This window comes from Symphalangus syndactylus, chromosome 2 (assembly GCF_028878055.3).
Source record: "Symphalangus syndactylus isolate Jambi chromosome 2, NHGRI_mSymSyn1-v2.1_pri, whole genome shotgun sequence".
Classification (NCBI taxonomy): Eukaryota; Metazoa; Chordata; class Mammalia; order Primates; family Hylobatidae; genus Symphalangus; species Symphalangus syndactylus.
The window spans coordinates 133,206,593-133,220,515 of NC_072424.2; the positions used below are offsets into that span (position 1 = coordinate 133,206,593).

Consider the following 13,923-nt stretch of genomic DNA (forward strand, 5'->3'; position numbering starts at 1 on the left):
GAAGAGAAAAAATAAAAAATTTGGCTTTGGATATGTTACATTTGAGATGCTTATTATACTTCCAATGATGGAGTAGGCAGTTGGATATATCAGACTGGAATCCAGGGGAGAAGTCTACACTAGAGTTTAAATTTTGGGCCTCATCAGCAAACAGATGGTGTTTGAAGCCACAGGATCGTATAATATTAGTCAAGGGAGGAGAATAGACAGAAAAAGAGAAGAGGGACTATGACCAATTCAAAGACATGCCAACATTGTGAAATTGGATAGAGGAGTCTGAGACAAAAGCAAAGAGATTGTTTTGACAGAAGTCAAAAGAAGGAAGTGTTTCAAGATGGAAGAATTGGTCATCCATTTCAGTTGCTGCTAAAAATAAAATGAAGTTGAATTTCACACCACGGAGGTTATGGTGAGCCTTGAAAATAGTTATAGTTGTAGAGATAATCCAGTTGAGTGTAGTAAGAGAGAATGTTGTGGACATTCAACTCTGGACAGTTATTGCTCTACATACGTGCACACACACACACACACATCCACCAATAGACAAGATAAAGGAAAAATGTAATCTAATACATTCAAAAACTTGTGCGCAAGAGAAAGAACAGAGGATTCTGGAAGAAAATGGAGAGCAGCTACATGGTTTGGCTTCTACCTTATTTACTCCTCTGAAGCCCCACTGGTGGTTAAAAAGTCCCAAGAAATTTCATTGAAACTCTTGCTTGTGGAATGTAAAGAGAATATATGATGTTGGGAAAGTATGAATTAAATGGATCAATAAAGAAAAAAATCAAGAGAGCCAACTTTCTCTGTTGAAAGAGAAGAATCCAAAATTCACACTCAGTTGGGGGAAAGGGTTCAAAGCCTGGGAATACCTCATTGTGGAAATACATTATATGCTCTCTCCTCTACTCCATTTGTTGGAATGAACTCAGATTCAGGACAGTCCATGTCATCTCAGAAGATAGAAAGGAACCGAAAAATCAAACGTAGTCTCCACACCACTCAGGCTGAGCTTCTGTGCTCTTCTGCACAACACTCCATGCCAGCTGCTGTTCTCTCAGACTACAAAAAAGTGGATTAAAACCGAAATTCCTGGCTTTAGAAGAGAAAACATGGTTCACAAAAACCTGTACATGAGTGTTTATAAAAGCATTATTCATAATGGCCCCAAAGTGGAAAGAACTTAATGTTCATCAACTGATGAATGGATTAATACAGTACAGCATAACCATACAATGAAATATATTAGTTTGGGAAAAATAATGAAGTACTAATACTTGCTACAACATGGATGATTATTGGAAACATTATGCTAGGTGAAAGAAGCCAAACACAAAAGACCACTTATTGTATGTTTTCATTTACGTAAAATGTCCAGAATAGTTAAATCCATAGAGACAGAAAGAAGGTTAGTGGTTGCCTAGGGCGGGCAGCAGTTGAGGAGAAATGGAGACTGACCGCTAATGGATATGGGCTTTCTTTTTGGAATGATAAAAATGTTCTTCACGGCTCACGCCTGTAATCCCACACTTTGGGAGGCTGAGGCAGGCGGATTGCCTGAGCTCAGGAGTTTGAGACCAGCTTGGGCAACACGGGGAAACCCCGTCTCCACTAAAATACAAAAAATTAGCCAGGCGTGGTGGCGTTTGCCTGTAGTCCCAGCTACTCGGGTGGCTGAGGCAGGAGAATCACTTGAATCTGGGAGGCAGAGGTTGCAGTGAGCTGAGATCGCACCACTGCAATCCAGCCTGGGCAACAGAGCAACAGAGTGAGACTCCATCTCAAAAAAAAAAAAAAATGTTCTTCACAACAGTGAAAATATGAAATCAACCCAAGTGTTCATCAACAGATGATTGGATAAAGAAAATGTGGTACATATACATAATGGAATCTTACTCACCATAAAAATGAATGAAATCCTGTCATTTGCAGCAGCATCAATGGAACTGGAGGTCATTATGGTAAGTGAAATAAGCCACATGTTCTCACTCATATGGGGGAGGTAAAAAAAGTGGGTCTAATGAAAGTAGAGAGTAGATTGGTGGCTGCCAGAGGCTGGGGAAGGGTAGCGGGGAGGGGGAATGAAGAGAAGTTGATTAATGGGTACAAATATATGGTTTGATAGACTAAACAAGACCTAATGTTAGACAGATCAGTAGGGTAACTATAGTTTACAGTAATGTATTGTACACTTTGAAATAGAGGAGAAGAATTCTAATGGTTCTATCAAAAGGAATAGGCAAGTATTTAAGATGATGGATATCCCGAACACACTTATTTGATCTTTGCAAATTATATGTATGTATTAAATTACCACATGTACCCTGGAACTATGTACATCTATTATGCATAAATAAAAATGTTCTAAAATTTACTGTGGGAATGGTTACACAACTCTATAAATATACTAAAAATGATGAAATGATGCATTTAGAGTGGGTTAATTTATGGTATGTGTATTATATCTCAATAAAGCTATGGGGGAGGGGAGAAACATGGTCTTGGAGATGGTGGGGTGGAGGGAAACAACCAAAAATTTATCACAATATAGAAGAACCAATAACATATCTAGGCAGGGTCAACTAACATGAGAAGGTGAAAAAAAATACATCACGTATATAGCAAGTGTGGAGATACTACAGGCAAAAAGGGAAAATACCATGTAGTAGAAGAAAAAACAACTCAGTCCGGTAGAAATCATAACTCAGGTAATTCTTCACTATTTGTTTATGTATGGAGAACTTAATGAGAATATTAGTTTAATAAGAGAGATAAAAGACAAAATTATAAAAAAGAATGAGAGCACAAGGGGTATTGCAGGTCTAAGGTAACAAATCAAGGCTCAAAGCAACATCTTTATGGAACAAATTAAGTTTTTTTTTAAACAGGAACAGAATAAATATCACTGAAAGCTGGTTTCAAGACTATAATCTCTCCCTAATCTGAAATTCAAAAAAATATAAAAAATTATGAAAAGTGAGAGTATTTTTTTTTGTAACCCCACTTGGCAGCATAATGTCATACTGTGTCCTGAACAGATGTGAGGCTATTTATAATCTTTCTTATGCAAGTTGATTATCTATATTTATAGTTCTATTTGAAAAAATAAAACATTAATGCTTTTGAATACTGGGTGCTTCCCAGACTCTACTGAGAGCATCATACAATATATGGGATATACATTTGTTATTTTCTAAAATATGAAATCATTTTGAATTCCAAAACATATCTGGCTTCAAAGGTTTCAGAAAGAGATGGTAGGCCAGTAATAAAATAGGGGAAATTATATGTAAATAAAAGAAACAAAGAGATTAAATTAATTAGAAACACTAAAAGAATGGAAAATAGAAAAAAAAGATCCAGTATAAGGATAATTGATGCTTTTGAAATGAGGCAAACAAAAGCAATAGAAGTATATTTAAAGACCTAATAAAAAAAAATTTCTGAAGTGAAGAAAAAAGTGTTCAAAAAACACACCGGGCTGGGCGCATAATCCCAGCATTTTGTGAGGCCGAAGTGGGTGGATCACGAGGTCACGAGATTGAGAACATCCTGGCTAACATGGTGAAACCCCGTCTCTACTAAAAATACAAAAAATTAGCCAGACGTGGTGGCGTGTACCTGTAGTCCCAGCTACTCGGGAGGCTGAGGCAGGAGAATTGCTTGAACCCGGGAGGTGGAGGTTGCAGTGAGCCAAGATCATGCCACTGCACCCCAGCCTGGGTGACAGAGCATCTCAAAAAAAAACAAAAACAAAAACAAAAACAAAAAAACCACTGCAATACAGGAAAAATTCGTGTGAAATATCAATATCAAATTGTTACGACGTTCAAAGATAAAATTATTTAGGCATCCAGCAAAAAAAGTAACTTACTTACAAAGGGGAGAGGATGAATTTGGCCTCTTACTTCACCACAGCAATATTAAATGACAGAAAATTCTAGAGTCCTATCTTCAAACTTCTAAAGGGAAGAAAATATGGTCTAAGAACACAAAATTCAGCCAAATATCAGTATGAATTAAATCAGGAAATATAACAGTTGTTAGCCCTTCTTAAAACATATTGCTTGACAGTCAAACAAACTAGTAGCTTAGGCTCAATACAAACTCAAGAATAGAGAAGTTATGTTAAAAGGAATAGTGGTGGGCATTGAATCCATGTGAGGTTACCCCTCCTAGTTTACTTATAAAGCTTAACAAAGGCTACATTTAATCAACATTGCTTTCACCCTCCTGAACAATCCATGGATCTTGGAATGACTTAATTCCGGTGTCATCTCCCCATCTTTCATATTGTTGTTGTCCGTATCCTTAATTTTGTTTTTATTTTTATTTTTATTTTTTGTTTTTATTTATTTATTTATTTATTTTATTTTTATTATACTTTTAAGTTTTAGCATACATGTGCACAACGTGCAGGTTTGGTACATATGTATACATGTGCCATATTGGTATGCTGCACCCATTAACTCATCATTTACATTAGGCATATCTCCTAATGCTATCCCTCCCCCTTCCCCCCACCCCACAACAGGCCCCGGTGTGTGATGTTCCCCTTCCTGTGTCTAAGTGTTCTCGTTGTTCAGTTCCCACCTATGAGTGAGAACATGCGGTGTTTGGTTTTTTATTCTTGCAATAGTTTGCTGAGAATGATGGTTTCCAGCTTCGTCCATGTCCCTACAAAGTAGTTTTGTTTTTAAAAGAACATTCCCTCTGAAATACTCATTAATTTTCTTTTACAGTCAGTGCTTAGAGATTTTGCCAAAATGTTTTTCAATTTCTTTGCTCATCATTGCATATTGCATTCCACTAATTGTCTTTCCTCCTTCCTTAAATATATCCTTCAGTAGTTATTTTGGTGAGGTAGTTATATTTCAGTTTTCTTTTGTTTGGTGATATCTGTATTTTGCCTTCACCTTTCAATAATAATTTCACTACGGACAAAATTCTCAATGGATAGTTATGGTCCCCCAGCACTTTGAAGATATTATTTCAGTATCATCTGGTTTCTGTGGATGCTTTCGAGAAGGCAGCTGCCAGATGTACTTCTGTTTATTTGCAGGTATTTGATCTTTTCCTCTCTGGTTGCTTTAAGGTCTTTTATTTAACAATGATGCTTCCAGATTTGAAATTTTCCTTCCTCCCCCTTCCCACCCCCCACCCGCCTTGCTTCCTTTCTTTTCCTTTCTGTTCTTTTTGTTTTCTCTTCTTTCTCTCCTCTCTTCTCTTCTTCTTTTCTTTTCCACATTTTTTTTTTTTGGCATCTCTCTTTCTCAGATATTCTTCTAGATAAGCTTTAGGATATTTATCCTTCCAAAAAATCTAAAGAGAATTTAAAATTTGACTGGAATTTCACTTGACTATTAATTAATTTGGGACAAATTTGTAACTTTAGTATGTTTAATATTCCTATTTAGAAACGTGCTATTTCTATCCATTTAAAAATGTCTGCCTATGAATTGCATGTTTATTTATCAAATCGTTTTGTATAATTCTTGTTAAATGAACTTACAGGTTTGCCGGATTTTTGTTTCTGTTTTGAAGGACTATTTCATTTTTTAAATTCCACATTTTCTATTTGGTCATTGCTGCATTAAAGAAACCTATTGACTTCTGTATTTTTTGTGTCTAGATAGGTTTGATTCTACATAGTATGCAGGGAAGTAGCATAAAGGTCAAAACACAAAAGGGGGTGCAAACAGCATCCCCGGAGCTTAAAAAAAGTGGCAAAATCTGTGTTTAAGGGCAAGTGTATTCTAATTTACTAGACAAAATTAGATGATCAAAAAGTACTTTTATTTTCAAGTAGACAGAGAAAGAAAAGTAATAATTAAACATGACCAAGAGAAAAAATTTTAATATATTTAATATCCTGATAAAGTAAAGATTAGATTTGACTATAGAAATTTCTGGTTGCAAAGGCTGAATTAAACTTAAATGGGGAAATGATTACACAGAAAGACTGGTTCTATTCAAATTAGTAGAGTTTGAATTACATGCATCAAGCAATACCTCAAGTTACTGAGAAATTCCAATGCAGAGACAGTAGAAATAATTTTTTTTAGACATGAATGGAATATTCCTAACTTATAAAATCAATATTATCATAGAAATCATCAGGTCAACATAAAAATCTGAGGATAAAGAAAAAGAAGTGATCAATTTATAATTTAGAAATACTTAGAAGAGCTTAAGAGGCTGCCTTTGTCAAAACACATCATGTCAGATCAATTTAATTCTCTTTTATGGCAGAATGACAGTCCACAAAGATAAGAAGGCTTTGAGAAACATAATATATTTTAATTTCAGTAAATGTTTTTGTTCTGTTTTATATGACATGTTATTTATAAGCTAAGGAAGTATGGTATGGTGTACTGTTTGCAATAGTTAATTATTATTCACCAGTTCCCAACTGGGAGCTCATATCAACAGGCTGTCACAGGAATTCCTGGTGGAGTTCTTTGGAATCAATAACTTGATTGAAAACCTAAACAAAAGATTTGAGATATTATCAATGAAATATGTAGATATTACAAGCTACATACCAGTAGTAGTGTCTGGGGCTAAACTTCAAAACAATCTTGAAATATTAGAAAAATTCTAAAAAATTAATCAATATTAGTAGCAAGAATTATAAGATGTGAGGAATACTTTGCAAACATCTTGGGAGTAAAATAGCTGCATAGTATAGAAAGACTGGCGCAATGGGAATTAAAAAAAAATCTCAGTTATTTTGTAGGGCAGAAGTTGAGTAGGAGTATAAGTGTTAAGAAGACCACAGACCAAAATGTGGTAGAATAACAAGTATTGTTAAAAGAGATTGAGAAAGAAATATGAAAGGAAGATGGAAAGGAAGGAAGGCAGAAAGAAGGAAGAAAAGAAAACACAGAATTTATTTGTAAATATATCGCATATAAGCTCTAGGAAAGTCCCTCTTCTGCTCAATACTAGTCACGCTTCTCAATGCATTTTAAAAGGATGTGAAGAAATGGAAGTGAATTTGAAAAAGAGCAACAAGATGATGGAAGGGCTTGAATATATATCCTAGGCCAAAATGTTACGAATTTAGTATTGTTTGGACCAGAAAAGGGATCGGAAAGGGATGATTTGATTATCATTTTCAAGTATCTAAAGGATTTTTGTGAAAGATAACCTCCATTGGTGATTTCTCCGGTCTACAGAGGATGAACAAAAGCACAAAAGGACCTTAAGTTTAAAGCAGAAAAGATCAGGTTTGGATATAAGGCAGGTGTCTCTGCCATCAGGGAAATGAAAATTTGAAATGATTTCTAAAGGAGACTTTAGGCCAAGCAGCAGCATGAGTCTCCATGTTGGATGTAACGTTGGGCATGGAAACAAGTTTGGGAAAGACAGCCTATGCCAGGGGTCAGCAAGCTCTGGCCCACAGGCCAAATCCAGCCCGCCCCCTGAGTGTGTGGATGGTCGATGTGCGAAAAGTGACTTTTACAATTTTTAAAAATTTTGTGATATAAGAAAATTATATGAAATGTGACTTCAGTGTCTATCAGTAAAATATTATTGGAACACAACTATGCCCATTCATTGACGTTATTGTTTGTGGCAATTTTGGCACTTTACAATGGCACAGTTCGGTAGTTGAGAGTGGGACCATACGGTGCATAGAGCCTAAAATGATTACTATTTGACCCTTATGGGAAGAGTTTCCCAATCCCTGACTTATATGATTGCAGCCACTTACACAATGCCTGGACTTGACCTCCAAAGTCTAGAAGCTCTCCTTGTTGTAATAGAAATGAACACCCCTGGGGTCAGCTGATGAATACAAGTGGCACATCTTTTGAAGTGTCCTCGAGAGAGCTTTAGGTCCACAGAAGAACACACCAATGCTGCTGCTGCAGTAAGGGTAAGAAAAGGAAAGAAAATGTCACCAGGAGGCAAGGCCAGCCAGAAGCCAAGACAATGATAAGATTAGTGATAAGCCAAGACAATGAAAAGATTAGTGGTTGTGGCTGTGAGGTTACTTATTTATTTTTCTCCCTCTGTGTCCTTTTTTCTTAGATTCTTTTTTTCTACCTACTTTCAGCACCGTGCTCTCTCCCAGGTTCCCAGCATCCTCCCCTGAATTAATCAGGGAGGTGGAGCCAAGAAGACTCAGGCAGGAAAGGGGCCATGAGATTGTTGAGGGGTTTTGATACAACACCTGGAAATGCTGGCACTTTACAATGGCAGAGTTCAGTAGTTGAGAGTGGGACCATACAATCCATACAGCCTAAAATGATTACTGTTTGGCCCCTTACGGGAAGAGTTTCCTAATCCCTGACCTACATGATTGCAGCCACTTACACAATGCCTGGACTTGGCCTCCTTTTTGGCCAAGTGACCTTGATTCATGTCTTCTTGGATACGCGACCAGATGTAAACTTCCTGAGAACATAAACCCGGTCTGTTTTATTCCAGCACCTGCAACAGTGCCCGACATGCAGTGGACAATCAGCACACATTTGCTGAATGAATGACTAAATGGCTTTGCTGAGTATTATCTGCGTGGTCTTGGGCAAGTCACTAGACCTCAGTTTCTGCATGTATAACAGACGATAAGGACTAAGTTGTATGTTTTATCAAAAGCAAGATGAGATAATACATTCAAAAGGGTTTTAAAAAGGTTGGTTATTACTAATATTCTGTTCAGCCCTGCCTTTTTATAGATAATAAAATTTATGCTAAAGTAATAGCAATTTAATTAATTTCTCCTGTTGGAATTACTTTAATTTTCAAAGAAGGCCAGAAGGGAGAGCTGTAAAAGAAAAAGACATTGCTGAAAATATAGTCACCCAAACGTTGTCATCTCTAATCTTGACATTTCAGAAAACTATGCCAGAGAGATACTTTTTGCATATAGTGACTATCCCAGAGCTGCTAAAATGCCTTGTGACTTAGCTTATGTATAAATACCACATCTGCACAGGGTTTCAAAGTTGTTTCTGGAAGTTGGAGTGTATCAGTCTCTACAGAGATTTTTAGAGACCGTGTCTTTTTTCTCTTGTCTTGAATATTACTATTCTTTGTAGCATTTTTTCCAATCTCTAGTATAAGCTGAATTAGTTACTCTAGTGTGGATCAAAAGTTCTCAAGCTTTACTGTGCATAAAATCATCTAGGCAGATTGTTAAAATGTAGATTCCTAGGCTGGAATGCAAGGAATGCAAGTTTAGTAAGGATCTCGGGTGGTGTTGAGGCAGATCGCCCTGTGAGCCACACTTTGAGAAACACTGTCATCAAGACATTCTTTGGGCTTCAGGACCAGCTCACTATACCATCTCTGTTTCTTCAGACATGGATCTTGCTGGGAAGTGCCTATATAGCCTAGCTCTTCTTAGCTCATATGTTAACATGGTTCTCTGCCATGTATCATAGCCACATTTTAATTGTGTGTTTCAGGACCATCACATCCACAGTAGAAATTGATGGTTCCACTGCATTTCAAACTACAGCTTCAAAGGAACTTATCAATGGCTTAATTTACAAATGACAATATGTTTGAAATGTAGCAGTACTACTTTCAAATAAATCATTCCCATGGCTAAATTTGAGAAAGTAATTTTTCAGAAAATATTTCCCATGGAAAAGTATAAGTTTATGGCTTAATGAAGAGATTTTGAGGTGTTTATGGAAATAAAAGGCAATGGTTAAGAGTGCTCTTGGCTCCACCACTTCGTTGCTGGGTAACTTTGGGCATGTTAATTACCTTCACAAAGCCCCCAGTTTCTCATCTATAAAATGGGGAGAATTATAGAATCTAGCTCCTAGAATCTCTGTGAGGATTAAGCAAGACATTGCAGGTCTGGCCGCTGGTCCTGTGCTTGGCACGTGGTGCGCTCTCAGGAACGGCTAGCTTCCCGATGTTATTTTCCCACGCGGTGAAGCTGAACAGAAGATGTGGTGCAGGGTGTTAACACAGACATGATTATGTAGGCTTACTGAGATCAGCACTAGATTTTTGAGCTCTGGACTGAAACATTTTGAATGGTAGATGGGCCAGGTGAGACCCTTCCCAGTGAGGAGTCACAGCTTTGCTTTGTGTCTGATGCCCAGAGGTGTCCTTGCATCTATTTTCAAAGATGCTGTTATGGGTGGTGATATTTTTCCATTAGTGTAGATGTCACCAAAGAGATTGCCCACTGGCCCACTCCAACAGGCTAAGACTGCCCTTTCGTTTGCAGCGACAGTAACTACAGACCTGATGGTGCCCTTTGATGCTCTGCCTTTAAGACTCCATTTCAAAGGATTCTGATTGCTGCTGCCTGGTGTTCTACTGGTGTCCCCAGCAGTTCATAGCTCCCCTGCCTCTTTTGAAGTTGTGGCTATTACACTGCACAGCTAAGTCCACACTTTACTCAGGGGCCATAACCGCCATGGTGATGCAATCACCAAAAAGTCTCACAAAGGCCACTTATTATCTACCTTCTGCTAAGGTGGAAAGGTCAGCCCTTCACTGGCTCTCTGTGCATCACTGTCCCCACATACAGCATTCTTCTGCTTGCCTGGCTTACTCTTCTCGGCATTTGTGACTCCAAGTATGTAGAAGTTCTTGTCACAAATGCATACTGTGAATCACAGGGCAGAGAATCCACGCAAAGTGGTTAAGGGACAGATGTGGCAGCTTCCCTTTTTTTTTCTTTTATGAGGCAACGGACAAGTGCAACAGAACCCTAATGGGGTTGGTAAAGAAAAGATTCTTCTATAAAATTGAATTACCCACAATCGCTTGGAACTAAATAGAGATTCTCTGCAAAAGAAGTATAAAAACGCAAGGTGCTATTCTTCAGTTTACAGCCTGCAAGCCGCACACGCATGGGGGAGCTGGATTGGGGACAACGTTAACGGCATTGATCAGTCTGGGCTGCTGACTTTGATGAGAAAAGGACAAATTTTACACAAGCTGCAAAGATGGCTAACATTCACAGCATTATTTTTAGCTCTGATAATAAAGAAAATTCTCCTTTCCCTCTCTATGTCTGCTAAATAACTATTGTGCTCTTCTCTGTGGGGTTGGTGCATTTTTCAAAAACAGTTCAGCGATGCCATGCATGAAAGGCATCCAAAATATCACCCACCAGGAGATTTCAGCCCAGCAGATATATGGGCATGTGGGTGCGCCCGGGAGTAATCCCACCACCTCGCTGAATTCCCAGGTTCTGCTGCTGTGAGCCTTTCTCTCCTTAAATTGTATGTTTGTTTTTATGTGTTGGCTTTTATGCTTGTAAGTTATAACCCTGTAGGGGCAGACCCTAAACCCTATTTTAAAAAAATCAAATTACTTTATACCCTGAGTGCATTCCGCAAATAAAATCGATAAACAGAAGGGTCCCGTGGATTTATGGAGCTTAGAAAGAAGATGAGAGCTACAAACTCTGTATCAGACAATGGACACAACTTCTGGTTAATCCTTTCTAGTGAGTGTTTTTCATTAGAAATGCCTCCAAATGATTCATCACATAATTATATTTTGTACAACACCTTCTTTTTTCAGAACCGCAGATGATAATTGGGCTGGCCAGCTTTTTTTTTTTTTTTAACCTATCTCCTAGTTAATTTGTAGCAGCCGACGACATTGCTTTTCTCTGTGTCCTAATTACTCAGTTGCTCATGAGTTGCTGCAGATGTCCCTAACCAGGCTCACTGTTGTGATTCTGCTCCTGCCCACACTCCACAGGCTCTGTTTTCTTTGGCAGCCAGAACTGTGCCGTTCGGACTCTTGTCCCCGCTCCCTCATTGGTCTCATGGTGCTGCCACTTGCACATACTGGCCATTTTGCTAGGCTCTGAGGTGCATAGATAAAGTTGCTTATAGCTATAAGCCTTTGAGAAGCTCACGGTCAAATGGGGAAGAAAAATGAAAGCAGCTGACTTGTAGCAGCAGATCCCAGGGAATGGTAGAGCCATTTTTGCCAACCCTCCCCCACCCCAATAAAATGGTAACAAATATATGCCTTCATGCATAAGTAACCAAATATTTTGCCAAACTAATAATTTGATAGATAGGTAATGCCATTGAAGAAATTTTGCAGCATAATGATAAATCCACCCTGTATTCACCCATCTCTCCAATCCCCGCTATCACAAATGGAGCAATTTCAGCAATTTTCATCGAATCTTTACTTGGGTCTAACCAGAGAGACTGATGCCTTCTCGTGGGAAGGAACTATGGGAATATGCTGACAATTTCCTCATCATAAGTTTATGGTATCTTTATTTTTCCCATGAAGCTGTAATTTATCATGTGTTGTATTTCCCCATAAGTCTATTTCTTTGAGTATTCTGAACATTTGAGTCATATAATGAACGTTTAGGATATCCTGTTAGATAAAGGGCCCTGTATGCTATAATCAGAATGCTAATTTCTTAAAAATATCATTTTAAAACATTTTGCACATATGCACGTACAAATGAGAATTGAAGGGTGCACACACAAGCAAATGTGGGTCCAGATGGACACATTTACTCAATTTAGTATAAAGGTATTTTCACGTTTCTGAAAACAATGGATGGTCTAAAATACATTCATGCAATATGGATTAGAAGCCCCCAATCGCATGGTAAAGTTGACACCTTCCTTCATCGTTAGGTTGGGTTAAACTGTTTTAACAAATGGTAGTACTCTTCTATTTTTTGTTTTTTTCTTCAAAGTTAAAAGAAACACGTCTACTGAAATTACAAAAAAAAAAAATGACCAAACTTTAAAGTTTTTATGGTAATTAGTTACATCAAATTTACACCTAAAAGGCATGTTATTAGCAGATAGGTCAAAAGTAGAAAACTATAAACATTATCTGAAGGGTAAGATCAAAGATTTAAGGCCTGTGGAAAATTATTTTGTTCAATTAATAAAAAGCAACTGATCCACAAATTCAGAAAGCTGAGTATCTGTACAGTGTGTGTTTATCAAAAAAGTAACTAGATGTGACAAGGGTATTTTTATTTTCATTCTGTCTACCTTCTTGGAAATATTTTCCTGATTTTCTGAACATTTACCTAAAGCTTGGGAACGTATTGACAATGTTTACAAAAAATGCAATACAGTTTCCATTTTTGAAAAAGATACCTTTCTCTAGATTAGTAAGACATAGATGTCAATGAAAGCATTTAATTAGCCTACTATATTTTAATTGGGAGAATAATTTTTAATGTTTTTGCTTTATAGTACTTTTCTGTGTTTGTCTAACTGAAATAATATACAATTTTCACATGCATGTGAATTCGAATATATTGGTAAAAGGCTTATAATGCATCCACTTAATATTTGTTGATTGTCTTTCAAAACTATACTGGTGTTTTTGTAATATAGCTAATATAATTACCAAAATTAATTACAAATAAAAACAATAGAACACATTTTTCTATTTTCTACTGTCAGCCTTTGATCTATTTTTAATTTTTCTTCTCTCTTCCTTATTTGTATTCATTTTGATGCCCATCAATTTGTTTCTCTATTACTGTTATTTTTGCAATTTTCTGGTTCCTTTATAGTTTGTACTACTCTCTTTGATCTGCTTCCCTTCAAGCTTTATTTTTGGTCCTGTTTTTCATGTTCTATAAAAAATCTTTTTGCCCCTGTTCACTTTATTCTTTTGATTTAACTCCTTCTTAGAACAAGAACGAACTCCAGCTTTGAGTGAACAGGTAAATATTTTTGAAAGAGTAAGTCCGGAGAATCCTCGGCTTCGAGCTGATGAATAGAAATGGTTGAGAGCCTACTTCAAAGGCCCTCAAGAACAAAGAACCTTTTCTGAGGCCACTAACAAATCCACCAATTTCTTCTGCCCATCTTTGCCAAAAGATATGAGCTAACGACAGGACAGAACTGTCTTATAAGAGTAGCCAGGCAGGCTTGGGAACAAACATATCCTTGACATAATAAGGGGAAAACATACTGTTTATCTCTT

At 37.3% G+C, this 13,923-nt stretch overlaps 1 protein-coding gene across 1 annotated transcript in view; it reads right to left on the reverse strand.

Annotated features, from left to right (window-relative positions):
* Positions 1-5,791: 5,791 nt before the first annotated feature.
* Positions 5,792-13,923, reverse strand: part of NOX3 (NADPH oxidase 3) — a 60,874-nt gene continuing 52,742 nt past the window's right edge. Inside the window, exons 13-14 of the mRNA XM_055267840.2 lie at positions 7,721-7,874; positions 5,792-6,487 (exon numbers count right to left, since the gene is read on the reverse strand). Of these exons, the coding sequence (XP_055123815.2) occupies positions 7,748-7,874 (127 nt within the window). The 3' untranslated portion in view covers positions 5,792-6,487; positions 7,721-7,747. The remainder of the gene's footprint in view (positions 6,488-7,720; positions 7,875-13,923) is intronic.